We start from the raw sequence: 17,895 nt of genomic DNA on the forward strand, positions 1-17,895 counted from the left end.
AAGTAGGGCCTAGCGCATGCTCAGTTGCCAGCGGCACCAAACACTTGGAAACAAAGGTTGTCCGCTCAAAAGTTCAGCGGCACGATTAACTTCGAAACAAAGCCTAATTGTATAACTTCGAAGCTTTGAAACATAGGGTGTTTGCTAAAAAGCGCGGCGGCAATAATGTTTGGCCGGCCAGTCCGTTTGACGAGCATGTCTAGCGGCAATCATACCTATTGATTGACTTGCGTCAATCAATATCGTCATAGACACGCTCGCCAAAGAAAGTGACGACCAAAGTAGGGCCTAGCGCATGCTCAGTTGCCAGCGGCACCAAACACTTGGAAACAAAGGTTGTCCGCTCAAAAGTTCAGCGGCACGATTAACTTCGAAACAAAGGTTGCTTGCTAAAAAGCGCGGCGGCACGAATGTTTGGCCGGCCAGTCCATTTGACGAGCATGTCTAGCGGCAATCATACCTATTGATTGACTTGCGCCAATCAATATCGTTATAGACACGCTCGCCAAAGAAAGTGACGACCAAAGTAGGGCCTAGCGCCTACTCAGTTGCCTGCGGCATTAACGTGCTTAGTGTACTCTCGGATGCACCTTGGCAACCATACCTATTGATTAAGCCTATTAAGCCTATTGATCAAGGAATAATCAAATTATGAAGAGCAAGTAAATGCGAGATAGGAGAAACATCAAAAAACCTATTTACTTATAAAACAACGCCCGTAGAAAGGCGTGTGAAAGTAGCTCAGAATTCCTGACCAGGAAAAAGAAAGAGAATTGTTGTGTGCTCAGCAGGCACAATGATACAGACGCCATCAGCGCCAAAACTTTACAACATAATTGTTTTTGCCCTTAGGCACTGGAACGCTTGAATAAAATTTTTTAAAAAAATAGGAAAGGAAGCAAATCAGGGGGCGGCCGCATCGTCCTCGTCATCAGATGATACAAACTCAGGGGGCGGCTGACCAAGACGTTCAGCAGCCAACACAGCGGCACTGTGCTCCATTCGCCGCTGGAACCACCCAAGATCATACTCTGACATGTGGCTCTCCCAGGCGTGCTTAACAGCGTCCTTGGTCGCTTGTTCCCCCTGATCATAGGATTCCAGAAGACGCTCACGCAAGGTGCGAACTTGCGATCTGGCCGTCTCTAGCTCCCCACGAAGATGCTCGGCTTCCTCAGCCGCCTCCTTGACCTGAGGGTACTCCCGCAACTGGTCCTGAAGCGCCCGTATTTCCGCCGCCGCTGTCTTGGCTTCCTCGACCATTGCCACCATGTCCTTGTCCTGCGCCAAGATCTTCTTAAGCAGCTCGGCCTTGTCAGATCTCAACGCAGCCACCTCCTTCGCTTGAAGGTCTATGGTCGTCTGCATCTGCAGGCGGACCTCTTCAATGGACTTGAACGCATAGTCACCATGGTGGGTGGACTCAGCCACCTGAGCTTTGAGCTCCTCAGCAGTGCGGGCCTTCCAGCTCTTGCAGAATTCCATGCGGCAGAACAACTGCAGAAGAAGCTACATATTAGTAAATGACTCTAAAAGGGAAGACAAGTACAAGCAAGTTGGAAATAGACTTACGTCGAGAAGAGTGGCCTGGATCGCACCAAACTGGGCGTCAGTCTTGCGGCCAGGAAGAGAAGCAACATACTCAGCGGGGACGGCCTTAAAAACCTTGCGGCATATAGCCACCCTATCCTTTGACGAATAGTGTGGAGTAGCAGGTACGTTCTCATCCTCGGCAGCAGCTGCATCCTTCCCTTTGTCTTTGGCTATAGGAAAAACAATGGCCTTAGGATGACGCGGAGAGTAAGAAGAACTGCCAGAGGAGGCTCGATACGTCTGAACGACGTTCGAATAATACTTACCGCCCGAAGACCTAGCTCGGCGGGCCACCTCCGCCGGTATCTGAGAGCGGACGTCGGCCGGGATTCCCGAAAGAGGGTCCTCCACCAAGTCCACCACCAGAGACGGCTTGTCCACGCCCATCTCTTCGTCATCAGGGCATCCCCCCTCAGCAACCTTCGACTCGTCTTTCTTCACGAGACGGCGAGGTAGGGGTTTTGGCTTCTTGAAGGTACTCGGAGTCTCCGAGCCAGCCGGCACAGCTCTCTTCTTCAGCTGGGACAGAGTCGTCCCCTTCTTCTTCCCTGACGCCCTAGCCGCGTCCTTAGCTTGCTAAAAAAGAAAGGACAGTCAAATATTAGGCCTCGTCATCTATCGCAAGTCACTCACCATGTAGTGGCTCGTCATTTAAAAGGACGCCCGTCTTCAAAATGACGAGGCGTACCTCATCGATCACAAGCCACTCACAGGATAGTGGCTCGTCATTAAAAAGGACGCCCGTCTTAAAAATGACGAGGCGTACCTCATCTATCGCAAGTCACTCACCATGTAGTGGCTCGTCATTTAAAAGGACGCCCGTCTTCAAAATGACGAGGCGTACCTCATCGATCACAAGCCACTCACAGGATAGTGGCTCGTCATTAAAAAGGACGCCCGTCTTAAAAATGACGAGGCGTACCTTATCAATCGCAAGACACTCACAAGATAGTGGCTCGTCATTAAAAAGGACGCCCGTTTTAAAAAATGACGAGGCGTACCTTATCAATCACAAGTCACTCACAAGATAGTGGCTCGTCATTAAAAAGGACGCCCGTCTTAAAAATGACGAGGCGTACCTTATCAATCACAAGTCACTCACAAATAGTGGCTCGTCATTAAAAAGGACGCCCGTCTTAAAAATGACGAGGCGTACCTTATCAATCACAAGTCACTCACAAGATAGTGGCTCGTCATTAAAAAGGACGCCCGTCTTAAAAATGACGAGGCGTACCTTATCAATCACAAGTCACTCACAAATAGTGGCTCGTCATTAAAAAGGACGCCCGTCTTAAAAATGACGAGGCGTACCTTATCAATCACAAGTCACTCACAAGATAGTGGCTCGTCATTAAAAAGGACGCCCGTCTTAAAAATGACGAGGCGTACCTTATCAATCACAAGTCACTCAATAAATAGTGGCTCGCCATTAAAAAGGACGCCCGTCTTAAAAATGACGAGGCGTACCTTATCAAGGGCAAGTCAATCGCAGAAAAGTGGCTCGTCATTAAAAAGGACGCCCGTCCCAAAAATGACGAGGCGTACCCTATCAATCACGAGTCACTTGAAAAAAAAAAAAAAAAAAAAAAAAAAAAAAAAAAAAAAAAAAAAAAACGCTAACTAAGGGGCCCGTCAATAAAAAGTGACGAGGCCTACCTTAGCAAACACGGGTCAGATATCAGGATATCGGCTCGTCACTAAAAAGACGTCCACTATAGACGCTGGACGGGAGAAGTTTAACTTGCAAAAAAGAAAAAAAAAAAAACGACAACCTAAGAGAATACTCACCTTCTCCTCCAACTCGGCCTTGGCTTTCTGCATCTTGGCCTCATAGATGTCCGCCATCCAATCGGTCATATCGCCCTTCCCAATATCCGCCGCCGATAGCTTGCTCATTCCTTCCTCTGTGAACAAAAGAAATCCAAAGTTAGAAAAAATGAATAGACCAACGCAGAACGGCACATAAATTGGCATACAACCTCGAGTCATGGAATATCCTAAGCCTACGGCCGCTAGAAAGGCCTCGTTCCGAAACTGGCTAATGTGCGGCAACCACTCGGCCGGCACATGGAAACTCTTATCCACTGTTAAGTGGTAAGTGTTGGCCCTGAACAGGACCATTATCTGATCCCACTCTTCGGCAGTAAGGGGGGGAAGGGGCTCGTCACGATCCATGAAGTTGGCGTCACAGTTCCAACGGCTCATTCTCTCATACATCTCCTGGTCGTCAGTATAAAACACGACCCACCTCTTCCTCCACATATGCCACTTGCTGAGCTTGCCGACCACTGTCTGGTAGGTACCACGGCTGCTCAGATTAAACCACCCTTTGGCGGCACTGGGGGAACGAGAGAGGGAGACCAGATGCAGAAAGGCGTTGAAGGACGGCTCCACGTCGTTCAATGCACATTTGGCAATGTAGCCAAAGATATCCGCCCATGAGTTGGGGGTCAGCTGGGCCACCCCAATATTGAAACCATCTAACACCTCCACAACGAAGGGGTGTGGAGGGAATCTCATGCCGAGTTTGATTGACGCGGCATACACAGGGAATTCTCCCTCGGCAAGCAGGCTGACGGTCGAGTCCAGACCGGCCGGCACGCGCATTTGGTACCCTTCCCCCACGCAGAGGTCATCCCTCATCTTGGCTCCGTGCCTGTCTAGCCACCGCATCCAGCCCACGTCTGGGTGAATCTCTGACGGAAGCAATTGGGCCTCCTCCCGTCCTCTGGGCCTAATAAGCTGGGGAGCAGCTTCTTGTTCCTCGGCGGCCGATGACAATGGAGCGACGCTTGGCTCCCCCACTGCCTGGCTCGCTGTACCCTCCGACGAGCTTGCCGCCTGCTCCCCCGCCTCGACGTACTCGTCGATCTCTTGAAAGAGTTCGGCAAATTCTTCGTCGACTGCCGAGGCGGTGGAAGAATATCTCTCCCTAGGAGGTGTCGATGCTTCTTCCCGCAAGCGCAGGCGCGTCGGATCTGCCGTTTGCTTGGTTCTAGCCATGCCTTCTGCATAGTGAACGAAGCACGGCTTAGGGGTGACCAACAATGAAGAAAAAGACGCGATTGGACGTCCGCCTCGACAAAAGATGAACGGCGGAAAAATCTTAAATAAAACCTTTAAACCCTTACCTAGTACTAAGAGGTCGGCCGCTAACAAAGGGAAAAATGACGAGAGGATAACAAAAACAAGAAAGGCGAAAACTAACCTTGAAAGATCTGCGAAGTACTTGGTGAAGAACAGGATGAGTTTCGCGAAGAACGAGATGAGTTTCGCGAAGAACGGGATGAGTGTGACGAGGAAGAGGATGAGTCTCCTGGTGGCCGGAAATCGCCTGATGGTGGTAGGAACACGCCGGAAATCGCCTATGAAAGCTCTGTGAAAATGAAATGTAAAAAATGAAATTTACCCCCCCCTCACCTCTATATATAGGGAGGGGCAAAATGGAGAAAGGTGACACGTGTCACCATCTCAACACCTGACCCAAAGATGAAGATGCAAAACAAGAGTCAAGAAGCGATACCCGGAATGTGTTTCCAGAAATGCCCTTCTTGAGGGGCAAATGTTGTGGGCAAAATTACCGTGCCTTCGTGTACCAATGAGGACGTGACACATGGCACGTATTGCGCCCCCTAAAGCAGAAATCATACGAAGTCTACTCCGAGGCATGGGTATTAATCTAGGTATCTACAGTGTATGTATTTAAGTGTGTATAAATGTATGTATAAAACCTATACCTGGAAAGGGGCTTAATTAGTATGTATCCCAAGTGAATGACTAAAGCACAATAGGCCCAAACAGCCCACTATTGCCAAAAGAGGCCAGAGAATTGTAAGGAGAAAGGACACGTGTCCTCCTCCCATTCCCCAGCCAATCATGTAAGGGGAATATTAGGTCATTCCCCCAAAAACCTAGTACTATAAATATTCCCACTTCCCTAGGAAAAAGGGTCACAATCAATACATTCTAGAGCAATTACTGCTCTGCCTTCTCTCTACTTTCTCTCTCTATAAAAATACAATCTTGTTTAATCTGTAAAAGTTACCAAGAAACCTCCCAGGTATCTCACCGGAAAAACCCCACAACAATAACTATAAAAGAAGTGGAGCACAATAATTTAACTAGCTACGTGGCACGTAATATCTATGTGACACCTAATTATTTATCTATGTGACACTCAACTTTTTTAATTCAAAAATAAATTAGAAATCTTATTTTTAATTAGTCGAAACCAATAGTAATAATATGTCTCTTTTATATAGGGTGTTTCTGAACGCAGAAAAAAATTTCTTAACAAAATATTGAAAATGTCCAAAGTGCCCAACAGAAAATTACAAAGTTAAAAAAATGTCAACGTTGCCGCTTCACATACCCATAAAATAAGTAGGACACAATCTTCATTTTAATGACACCTAGTTGATTGGGCAATTGTTTTTAACAACTCATTTTTAGCAAAAAAATTATACTTCAATTTCGGCCATTGGAACTCTGGTTTGCAATTCGAAATCCTTCGTTGTGTTAAAACATGGAAAAGAGGATGAAGGTTGAAGATATTGGTTTCCATGGCAATGGTTTTTCAGCCTCTCAGGTAGAAGAAGAGAGATATATTAATGGTTGCCAAGAAAAGATTAAAGGATTAGTACATGCGCCATGCGGTGGTTAACGATTTCATAGTTTCTTCCTTTCAATTGGAATCTACTGTAGAAATGAAAAATAAGGATATTTTGTTTTTGTTTTAATTTTTTTAATCAAGAAATAAAGGGTAGTTTGGACCTTTTAAATTTTGGACAAAGAAATTTTAGTAGATTGTTTTGACTAATCTATACCTAGTCTATACTTTATTAATCAATACCTAGTATTTAAAAAACATAACTATCATCATTTCAATGACACATAAGCCACTTCATCTTGAAACCATGTGTCCAAACCTTATTAATCTTCTATTTATTTTTTGTTATTAAAAAATAATGGACATTCATTATTCCACTTTATTACAATTAGTTTTCACGTAGTATACTACTAACCCCTAATTTATTATAAGTGTACTCCCTCCATCGCATGTTTATAGCCCGTTGACAAAAACACGGGTTTTAAGAAAAATGGAATATAGTACACGGGAAATTGGAATATATTGCATTGATAATTGACTTGTATGAGAAAGTGAAATATATTACATAGAAAAGGGAATATAGTACATGAAGAATTGAAATATAGTACATGGGGAAGTTTTGTTGGGTTTTCAATGCATTTTAGATTAATATATATAGCACATGGGAAAGTGGAAAACTTAATGGCCAAAAATAGAAACATGACTATAATTTTGGGACGCTCAAAAGAGAAACATGAAGAGTATAAAAATGGGACGGATGGAGTACCAAAAATTAGAATGAATACTAAACTTTATTATGCCTAAAGTCCCTAAACAACCGTCCCCTACTTCATCTTCACATTAACTCTCCAACCTTAATTATTTTCAATGTCAATTTAATTCAATCCTCAAATCTTCTCTCATTCTTTTGTGGCATTCATTCAAACTTTAATCTCCTACTAATAGAATTTTTACTGATCCTTTTTGAAATGGTAGGAGGTTATAGGGTGTTTCAATTCAACATTTCGATTTTTTATTTTCATGCATGCAATTCAAGTTGTAGTATCACCTCCCCCCTCTCTCTCTAACCATGTTGTTCTTGATTTTTCTTAAGCATATTGGAAGTATGTTGTTTATTTTTCTTACTTTATTAGTTGCAATTTATTTTGCAAAGAAGCAGAATCTTATAATGTATGGTTTCCAAGCAAATGATTAAAGGTAGGTAAATCGTCATCAACATTTTGAGACTTGTAGATGATTTTCTTTGTATATTTTTGTTGTTAGGGGATTTACAATTAGTTTTAGTTCTCCTATAAGAAAAGTTTTGTCAATATAGTTCAATAGTTAGAATTTGTTAAGTCTTTTCCTTAATTGAATATTATGAGTATAGTCGTACAATGTAACAATTTTGTTTGATTTTTGTACAAACAATATGTTATTGGTGGTAATTGGTGATTTAAAGTGGAACTATTTTTTCAGGGGAGATGAATACAAGTAGAGAAATGTAATGATTAAAAAGACCAAGACTTCATAGGTCGTAAAGTTTTTATTTTTGTCATTTTATTTAAACATCTTCTAACACCTGCTTAAAAACAACATAACTTCTAAACTCCATTACACTACCAACATATAACCAGCCCGTTCATCGAACGGGCACAAAAACTAGTTTAGTGTTTAAAAAAGAAAACCATAGATGATTAAATGACACGTGTCATCCTATCTTTCATCCAATTTTTTTTTAACTTTACTTTTGTTGTTTGTTATACGGAGCAATTTACAGTCTCAGCAACTCTTCCACTCCATTCTCCCTCTTTGACACTCAATATTAATTCCCCATTTAACGTTTACATTTTTCATCTTTCAACTTCCACCTCTATACAAATTATGTATTTCCAGTAAAATCGCAAACCTTCAATAAAATTAGCACTTTATAAGATGGTCAAATAACCACTATATAATTTTCCGTTTTTTAAACGGGTTCAAAAGCTAGTTAACTAAATAAAATATCATAATATACTCATATACATTTCCAGTGACAATACACATTTCCAGTGGCGGAATCAGACTTCTTTAATTAGGGGGTTGAACAAATATCTCATAATCGACTTATCGTACAAGTTTTAGAAAGTTTTTAATTAGGGGGTTGAACAAATATCTCATAATCGACTTATCGTACAAGTTTTAGAAAGTTGAAACATGTATTACGGGCATTTAAATCTTGCTATTAAATTAGTCATAAAACAAAGTCCGTGAAGGTAGAAACTAATCGATGTGGCCAAAATAAGAGACATATCCCTTTATAAGAAGTTCATAAATATAGTAACACTCTGTTATGTTCGGCCTATTTTGACTTATTTCAAACAAATAAGTTCAGGTAATTTATTTATTTTTTGATGTATTTGAGGAAGAATTCCAAAACAAATAAAAAAGAACAGAAAGTAAAGCTAAACTACGAAATTAAATAGCAGCAACTAGCTATGGAGGAATGAGTCGTGGCATAGCCACACCCCTAATGTAAGTTAATATAATTTCAGATAAGTTCAAATAATATAAGTTTAGGGGGGAAAATCCGACATTTTCACACACAAATAAGTTTATTTCAAACAAAATAAGTCAAGACAAAATAAGCCGATCGACGGAACCTAAGTAGTATTTTCATAAATAATTTGCCAAGATAAAAAGGTTGAAACAACAATAAATCATTCAATACCTGATATGATATTTAATCATTGAGAATAAGCATATTATTTAATTTTAAAAAGAACATAAATGAGCGGTGGCGGATCTTGAACCTTTTTCTTCCGGGGCCAACTAAAACTTGCACACGTGACATAAATATAGCTCTACACTAAATATTACGGAGTACTCCGTAATAATAATAAAAAAAAGATAAGATATCATTTCCAAATTTATTGAAAAAACTATTACTTCATATTATAAAATATTAAATAAATATTATAAAATATTAAATAAAATAGTACTCCCTCCGTTTCTTTTTGACGTTCCTGTTTCTATTTACGTCGTTTCTTTTTGATGTTCCTGTTTCTATTTTTGGACATAAAATTTGACCAAAATACCCTTATATTTCCACATAATTACACCAAATACCTTAGAATCTTTTCAAATTCAACCCTCAAAATCATCACCATACCTTATTTAATTATTTATCTTTCCGAAAAAACCCACCCACCCCTCCCTTTTTAAACGTCGTTGTCTCTCTCTCTCTCCCCTCATTCAACCTCCTCATCTCTCATTTTCCGTCTCTCTCTCTTAAGAAACCTCCTCTGTTCTCTCTCTCTCTCTCCTCTGTTCTTCAGAAAACCTTAATAATCTCCGCCTCTGTTCTCTCATTTTCTCCTCCTCTCTCTCGGATCTGAAGAGCTTCCGAGTGAAAATCTTCAAAAACTTTGATCCAAATATTGATCCGATCAGATCCCCTATAAATTTGTCCCCTATAATCGTCCCTTTTTGTCGTTGCGAGTTGATTTGTTCCAAATTTTTTTGCGGGTTTTCGTCGGAGATTTCTAGGGTTTTTTATTGTTCCGATCTGTATGGGGTCTTCGACTTCAAAAAGTTTGGCCTCTTATTTGTTGGGTACTTCTGGCCAACAAATCTCAGATCCAAATTGTGACTGGGGTCCCAACTGTAAGTGCCCCAACGGCGAGCACTCATATTCGGCGGAGTTTTTGCATAATAGAATGATGGCCCAGAAGGAGAATACGAGCACTCGTAACTATCTAAAGGCGTGGTTCGAGAAGTGGGAGGTAGAGCCCGGTGAAGAGGTCGAATCGAAATACGACGATCGGTTGCCCACGGCCGCAGATCTGCGCTTTTTTGGAGAAGATGACAAAGATGAGGTATAAATTCTTGTGTTTGTTTGTATTTATGGTTAAGATCTGAAAAATTAGGGTTTTTGTTGAGTTGCATGTCAAAAAATGGGGGTTCTGAATTTGCCTGATTTATTTGGGGAATTTTTGAATTTATCTCGTATTTTGATGTTATATTGGGTTTCAGTTTAATGTGTTGATGAAAATGATTTGAATTCATTTGCATGTGGGTTTTTTTTGAGTTGCATGTCATAAAAAGTGGATCTGAATTTGCCTAAATTATTTGGGGATTTTTTGAATTTATCTCGTTTTTTGATGTTGTAATGGGTTTGAGTTGAATGTGTTGATGAAAATGATTTTTATTCATTTGCATGTGGGTTTTTGTTGAGTTGCATGTCATAAAAAAGTGGATCTGAATTTGCCTGATTTATTTGGGGATTTTTTGAATTTATCTCGTATTTTGATGTTATATTGGGTTTCAGTTTAATGTGTTGATGAAAATGATTTGAATTCATTTGCATGTGGGTTTTTTTTGAGTTGCATGTCATAAAATCGTGGATCTGAATTTGCCTGATTATTTTGGGGATTTTTTGAATTTATCTCGTTTTTTGATGTTATAATGGGTTTCAGTTGAATGTGTTGATGTAAATGATTTTTATTCATTTGCATGTGGGTTTTTGTTGAGTTGCATGTCATGAAATCGTGGATCTTTTGGTTGCATAAATCATGAATTGGTTGGTTAAAAAAACATTGTAATTTTAAAGACTCTGTTTTTTTGATGATGCTAATGACCCGTATTTTATGTCCCCTATTGCGTGCAAGGAACCCACTCGGTCTGACTCGTGGAAACTATATTACGTTGGTGAGTGTGAGAATGAGGATGGCAATTCTGCTGTGTCCTCTGGGCAAGAATCATCAGCGTTCCCTTATTCAAAGAATAAAGACACGACTGTTGCAGATGATCAAGATGATCATGATTAGATAAGTCTGTCCCCTCTTTTAATTTTAATTAGCAATGTAGTAAACATGGTCAGCTGTTGAAATTGTAGGCCAGCAAGTGTGATCTCTTGCTGGCAGGGTTGGATTTGTTGTTGTTGATGAAGGAGGATTTGTTGTATCATGTGGAGTTTGGAGGGTTTATATATTGGAAAATGCTCTGTTTTCATTCATGCTGATATGACCCTGTTTTGGTTTATGATTGTATGCAAATGATGATACTATATGTCCATGTATGCAAATGTTGATACGATGGTATGCCAATATGTCCCTGTATTCAGTTCTGATATGATGGTATGCCAATATGTCCCTCTATTGATCATATGTCCCTGTATTCAGTTGATTTGCACCTGTTTGCAATCTGTCCATGGTGGTTTGTGATGAGTCAATTCTCGTGGAGGCAATTCTTGTCCTGTATGTTGTTTTGTTTATTGTCCTCTTTATGTGCCTTGTGTATATGTGTTCAATGATGAGTCTTTTAAATGCTGAGAAGCAAGCAACACAACGACGTTTACAAAGGGAGGGGTGGGTGGGGTTTTTGGGAAAGATAAAATAATTAAATAAGGAAAGGTGATGATTTTGAGGGTTGAATTTGAAAAGATTCTAAGGTATTTGGTGTAATTATTTGGACATATAAGGTATTTTGGTCAAGATTTATGTCCAAAAATAGAAACGGGAAGATCAAAATACAATTAACGTCTTGTTTGTTGTGTTGTTTATTGTCCCCTTTATGTTCCTTGTGTATATGTGTTCAATGATGAGTCTTTTAAATGCTGAGAAGCAAGTCCAAATAACTACAACCACTCATGCTGCCATTAGTATGTCTTTTGATATACTTTTCAGGCGCTAAGTGTTTGTAGTTTGGATTTGTAACTATGAAGCTTGGGGACATCTGAGAACAAAATGAGCATGATTTGTTTTGGCTTTTTGATCTTGATGTAATTCAACCTAACTGAGATTGAACTTGATCTTGTGACTTCCCTTGCATGTTTGACTTTTGTTGTGCCTTGTTCATTGCTGCCTTGTTATTGCTTTTGTGTGATCAATGATGAGTCATCATTTGCTGAGACTCAAACCCTTTATTCCATTAACACTCATGCGCCATTAGCTTCAATAATGCTTTTCAGGAGCTAAGTGTTAGTGGTTGGGGTTTGTGTCAGGGATGCTTGGGGACATTCTGAGATCTTTATGTGTTGTTTGTTTCTAAACATATCCTTCATCACCATTTCCCAAAGGGAATAGAGATCATTTCACATGATTGAGTGATCATGTATCCCCTTTGGTAAATTGGTGATGAGGTAATTAATCATTTGACTTGTGCATGCTGCCTTTTAATTACTAATTACTAATTACTCCCTCCGTTTCTTTTTGATGTTCCTGTTTGGAGTTGTGGGTGGAAATTAAGAAACTAATTACTTTGACATGATTTGTTTTGGCTTTCCGATCTTTTGCCAGTTTTAATGTCTTGGGCAACAATGAAATTGAATTCATGTCTTGTTTACTTAGTTGCTAGTTGTCCCCTTTAGACCCAAAATAACATGTTTTGTGTGATCAATGATGAGTCATCATGTGCTGAGACTCAAACCCTTTCTTCCATTAACACTCATGCGCCATTAGCATCAATGATGCTTTTCAGGAGCTAAGTATTAGTGGTTGGGGTTTGTGTCAGGGATGATTGGGGACATTCTGAGATCTTTGTGTGTTGTTTGTTTCTAAACATGTCCCCTGTGCATTGTTGTTGCTGCCTTTTTCTTGTTACCTTTTCCCTTGTTCTTGCTGCCTTTTTCTTGTGTTGCCTTGGTTATGTTATGTTATAAAGTTATGTTATGTTTGATCTTTTTTGTTATGTTGGTTATATTTGTGTTGCCTTGGTTATGTTCTGTTATAAAAGTCAGAACAAGGATATTTGTGTTGCCTTTTTCCTTGTATTTGATGCCTTTTTCTTGTCTTGCCTTGGTTATGTTATGTTATAAATTAAAAAACAACATTCTCATTAATAACATTGATTTCATTCATTGAATTTTCCAAAATGATTGACACTTACAAAATGTTTTGCCTACATGTAATGCTTACATTCAAGCCCACAAAAGTGACATTTTAAATATTCGTGTTACTTTCAAAACATGTCCCCAAAACACAAAAAGTTACCTATCTTTTTCCCCTTGCTTCATTGATTTGCTTCCATTCATCATAGAGTTGTGTGCACTCATTCACTGCCCATATTGGTGCCTTCACTTGTTCTGGCAGATTGCCTTCATCCTCTAAATTTTTTTTCTTGTTGTGTGGAAGTTGGTAGTTATTGTCTCCCTTGTGTTTTAGAATTTCATTTCCCACATATTGGAGTGTCATCCACACATTAGACAATGTCTTTGGATGAAGTTCTTTGTAAGCGTCAATCACTGCTCCACTTAAATCTTCCACTGTCTTTGGCATTTTCTTATGTATGAGTGATTGTATTGACCTAAAAAATCCCAAATCCAATATGTTACAATCTGGACTGTTTGCTGGTTGTTGAGTTAATACAAAAGTAAACCCATCTTGTTTGTAGTGTTGTTGCCACTCTGGATCAGATTGCAATATGTGTGCTTTTGCGTTGTCTTGAATTATGTATATCACCTTTTCCCCGACATGAGGTAGCCATTTCTCTTTGATTGCTGGAATTAACATGTTGATCATCATGGCCCTTGTTGCTATTTGATTCACTGACTTCACTGGCTTGGTTTCTAGTGTCCCCTTCACTCTGTTCTTTGATGTTCTTTTAGCTGCAGCTGAATTTGTGAATGGAAAAATACCCAATTTTCCATCAAACTCACAATTCCCATCATCATCCCATCTTGGCCTTGCCACTGCTTCCATGAACATAAACTTAGGGATTTTTGTTCTTGACTTTCCAATTCTGTGTGGCTTTGGTTCATTGTTTGCAAGATATACTCTTTGACTTTTCTGTGTTAGGTAAAACCATTTTTCATCTATGTGAACGACGTCAAACATGCCATAATATGTTGGGTCATGTGGTATTGAGTAATCCATAATTAATCTAAGTACCCATCTCATTCTTGTCATCTTGCAAGTTTCTGAAATGCCGGGACATAAGGGACTTGAGTGAGCCTTTAACACCTTTCTCTTGATTAATCTCCAAACTGTTGACGGGCTCAAATTAAGCATCCTTGCAAGATCTATAATACATGTTCTGTCCCCCATTGCAATCGCTACAATTTGTTCATATGGTACTTCTTTTCTTTTTCTGCCACATTTGTGAAAGTTGGTGGACATATCATATGTTTACATTGCTTCCTGCTGTCTCCTAGCCTTGTTCCATATTTTTCCGATTGTTCTTAGAGTGTAATCATACTTGATTGCTGCCTCTGTGATTATCCCCTTAATGAGTTTCTCTAAACCTGGTTTTTTCCTACGAAGCAGGAAAATCAAAATTTCCAACTTCAATCCAACAGTTAACCTTTGCTTCCCCGGCTTATGATGAACAATGTTAATTGGAGTTGATGTTTGATGGTATGGAGGTGTTTCTAACTCATCTATTTGAGGGGTGTTTAAATCAAATAAATATGGAACAACCTGTGAGTTTGCTGAATTTGCTGATTCTGTCTCATCTTCATTTGGAAAGTCTTGTGCCAGTTCATTTAAATCTGGTACTTGCTGAAATTGCTCCATGTCCCCGTATTGATGAGCATTTAAGGGCACTGCATCAGTTTCAACAGCAACTCCTTCGTCCCCCGAGTCAGAATCCGTGCTGGAACCATCACCTTCATCGTCTGAAAATCCGAGGAATTCATCTTCCTCTTGATCTGAAGCCATGGTATTTTTTTTTTTGGAAGCCAAGTTATGTCAGAGATTGAGGTTGGAAGTTTTGTCAAGTTGTATTTATGTTTGCAAAACAAGAAGTCTTTTATATGTGTACTCTGTTTTTTTAGTTGGAGGGAAATCCTAATTTTCATTTTGGAGGGAAATTTCCCTCAAATTTTTTGGTGGAAAAATGATGAAACTGATCCATGTGTTTGAGAACACAGACTTCTCATTGGTCCGTTTTTTGTGTTGAGGTCCCCAACTCAACAAAAGTGGTCCCTTTTGTAACAGATTTTCTGATTTTCCCTTTAATTAAATAAAATATCTCAATTATCCTTATTTGTTTAATGTTTTCTCTCTCCTTACTTTATTCACAAATACCAATCTCTTACACCCAATCATTACTCTTACCCCCAATCATTAAAAGATTCCAGTTTCTTAATTTCCACCCACAACTCCAAACAGGAACATAAAAAAAAACGGAGGGAGTAACTTCTACTCAAAAAATAAAATAAGACACAAAGTTGATGAGTTGAGTATTGACGAAAGCTGCTACTCTGTACGTATTACTCCAGTTCTCCTTCTCAAACTACCACAAAGTACAAAAATTAACAAAAGTAAAAAATTTAAATATGGCTACTACTAGACTAATAGGACTATAGGAGTCTAAAAGATGGGTGTGTCTATGACAACACATGTGGCCATGTGGGTCCCAATGTCCTATATACTGCATAATCATAGTGGAGAAGTTGGAATACGCAAATAACAATGAAAATTTTGGGCCGCTTTACTTTTTTCTGTTCGGCTATTTACTACTCAGCCTATATAACTATTTTTCTTTTTGGGTTGTACCGGGGGCCAGGCCCCAGATGGCCCCCGTGGATGGTCCGCCTCTGTTAAATGAGAGAAGTTGCTGCCAAAAGAAACAAAGGAGAGACACAAAACGCCTTGAAGTCAAAAAAGAAAAATGTGAATTATGGTTATGACAATTACATCTATGGGTGTTAATGAGCCGAGCTTGCTCGCGAACTATTCGATGGTTGGCTCGACAAAGCTCGGTCAAAGTTCGGCTCTAGCAGGATCAACTCGAGTTCGGGTTCAACTCCAGAGCTTAACGAGCCAAGCCTGAGCTATCAATGGCTCGGCTCGAAAGCTCGTGAATAAGCTCGAGTTCTTTTTAATATATGTATTTTGTATAAAATAAGTTTTTTCATAAACTAACTTTAATAAATATTTGTTTTTAACGTATAAACATGAAAAAATTGATAAACATGTTTTTTAATTAAACATTTGATGATCAATCTCGAGCGATCCTATCGAGCCTCAACGAGCCTATCGAGCTTCGAGCCGATCCGAGTTAGGTTTTCATAATTCGAGCTCGAGCTCGAGCACAATTTCCCAGGCTCGACGAGCTTCGATCTCGAGCCGAGCCTGTGCTCACGAGTTTCGAGCTCGAGAAGAGCCTACAAAAGTTCGGTCTCGGCTCGGCTCATTAACACCCCTACTTGATCACTCAAAACACCAACTCAGCTACTGTGAGATTAACTATGACATTTTGTGCAACCATTTAATAACTAATCAGAACCATAGGGATGGTCATGGCCACCCCAACCCTTTAGTCCACTGCACATTTCAGTTGATTGAGCTTAATTTTCATTGTTTTGTCCCGAAGCAAAGGTATTCATGGGACTACTCGTTCTTTTCATTCAGATATTGACAAATAAAAAGTACTGGATTCTCTTTCGGGGAGGCCCTGAAAGTAAAAAGAAGGTTGGAATACCAACATGTGTCTATTATTGGATTATATGACTCGATTGTGCCCATTTTGGGAACGTAAAGTGCCATTGTGCCAAAGTCACTGAATGGTTAAGTCGTCAATCCCTAATATATCTGCGAAATTACATTACAAACAGGCATTTTACCAGAGGTTATGATTGTATCAATCTCCCCTTGTGTGATTCTTGTTGAAGCTTATACTCGAAGGGTGGGTAGCGATTTCAAAGCGGATTCCCCTCTCATCTATATAATATACTAAAAGAGAGGAAATCAATGTGGTGATGACAAATGTCACTCATTGATTCGCCTCTCTTTAAAATAAATAAAAGATTATTTTTCTCTAACTATCTCTAAATAAAAAACTATTATGGACTACATAATATTATATTTTCTAAATGCAAGGAAACTATATATGCATATACGATTAACTAAATATACTATTGATTTTATTTATATATAACATGAATATCTTTATATTTTACAAAGTATATGACTAATTTTCCATTATATTTTATTATATATATATATATCTAAAAACTATAGTAAATGAAAGGAAATCAATGTGGTTAACTAACTTATTCGGCAATTTGACTTAAGCATCATAACTTTAATGAAAGTGGCCGTGCATTATTATGTATACAAAGTATTTATTGATTATGGTCTACAAAGTTTATTTATTGATTATGGTCTATCAAGTGTTTATACTCTATTTTTAAGGTATTAAACAACTTTTAGGGATAGTAATTTTTAAATTCATGAGTACAAATACTAGCATTGTCATAACCAAAGTGATGCTCAGTACTATACATGGTCTCTTTTATAGCAAATATAATACCACTCTATTATAAACTTTGTACCGTACATTGTCATAATTAACCAAAGTGTTTAGCTTGAATAGTATGTGTAGCAATAAGGTAATGACAATGTACGGCACAAAGTTTGTACTATTCGAATTAAACACTTGGCAGAGTTTGTATTAACTGCTGAAGTTCTTCCATCAGCTATAATGCATATACAATTAACAAAACATACTACTCCGTATTGATTTTATTTATATATATCATGAATATCTTTACATTTTACAAAGTATATGACTACTTTTCCATTGTATTTTATGCTATATATACATTATTGGATCTTCAATATATATTTGATATCTATAAAAACTATAGTAAAAGAGAGGAAACAAATGTGGTGGTGACAAATGTTACTCTATAATTCGCCTCTCTTATAATATAAATAACTAAAAAGTATTTTTGATTTATATTTGTTAAATATATTTTTTGTGCACCATATAAAAATAAAATCTTTGTG

At 38.9% G+C, this 17,895-nt stretch overlaps 2 protein-coding genes across 3 annotated transcripts; both read right to left on the reverse strand.

Annotated features, from left to right (window-relative positions):
• Positions 1–207: 207 nt before the first annotated feature.
• On the reverse strand, positions 208–2,249 carry LOC130466045 (uncharacterized). Of its 2 annotated transcripts, XM_056834790.1 has the most exons (3): positions 1,860–2,243; positions 1,573–1,763; positions 215–1,497 (listed from the first exon to the last, which is right to left on the reverse strand). In XM_056834790.1, exons 1-3 carry the CDS (start codon positions 1,978–1,980, stop codon positions 904–906), a joined length of 906 nt encoding a protein of 301 aa, XP_056690768.1. In that variant the 5' UTR covers positions 1,981–2,243; the 3' UTR covers positions 215–903. The 2 variants fall into 2 exon arrangements, with proteins under 2 accessions (XP_056690767.1, XP_056690768.1); XM_056834789.1 differs by having other exon boundaries at positions 208–1,497; positions 1,573–2,249.
• A 10,903-nt stretch (positions 2,250–13,152) lies between these two features.
• On the reverse strand, positions 13,153–14,205 carry LOC110778967 (uncharacterized). Its single transcript, XM_021983500.2, has one exon. The coding sequence runs from the start codon at positions 14,203–14,205 to the stop codon at positions 13,153–13,155; it is 1,053 nt and encodes a 350-aa protein (XP_021839192.2).
• Between the last annotated feature and the right edge of the window lie 3,690 nt (positions 14,206–17,895).

This window comes from Spinacia oleracea, chromosome 1, assembly GCF_020520425.1.
Source record: "Spinacia oleracea cultivar Varoflay chromosome 1, BTI_SOV_V1, whole genome shotgun sequence".
NCBI lineage: Eukaryota > Viridiplantae > Streptophyta > Magnoliopsida > Caryophyllales > Amaranthaceae > Spinacia > Spinacia oleracea.

Coding starts and splice junctions, on each gene's coding strand:
- LOC130466045 (XM_056834789.1), bottom strand. CDS start 1,980: ATGGGCGTGGACAAGCCGTCTCTGGTGGTGGACTTGGTGGAGGACCCT. Junction 1,498..1,572: donor TCCAGGCCACTCTTCTCGAC/GTAAGTCTATTT, acceptor CTTCTTCTGCAG/TTGTTCTGCCGCATGGAATT.
- LOC110778967 (XM_021983500.2), bottom strand. CDS start 14,205: ATGGGGGACAGAACATGTATTATAGATCTTGCAAGGATGCTTAATTTG.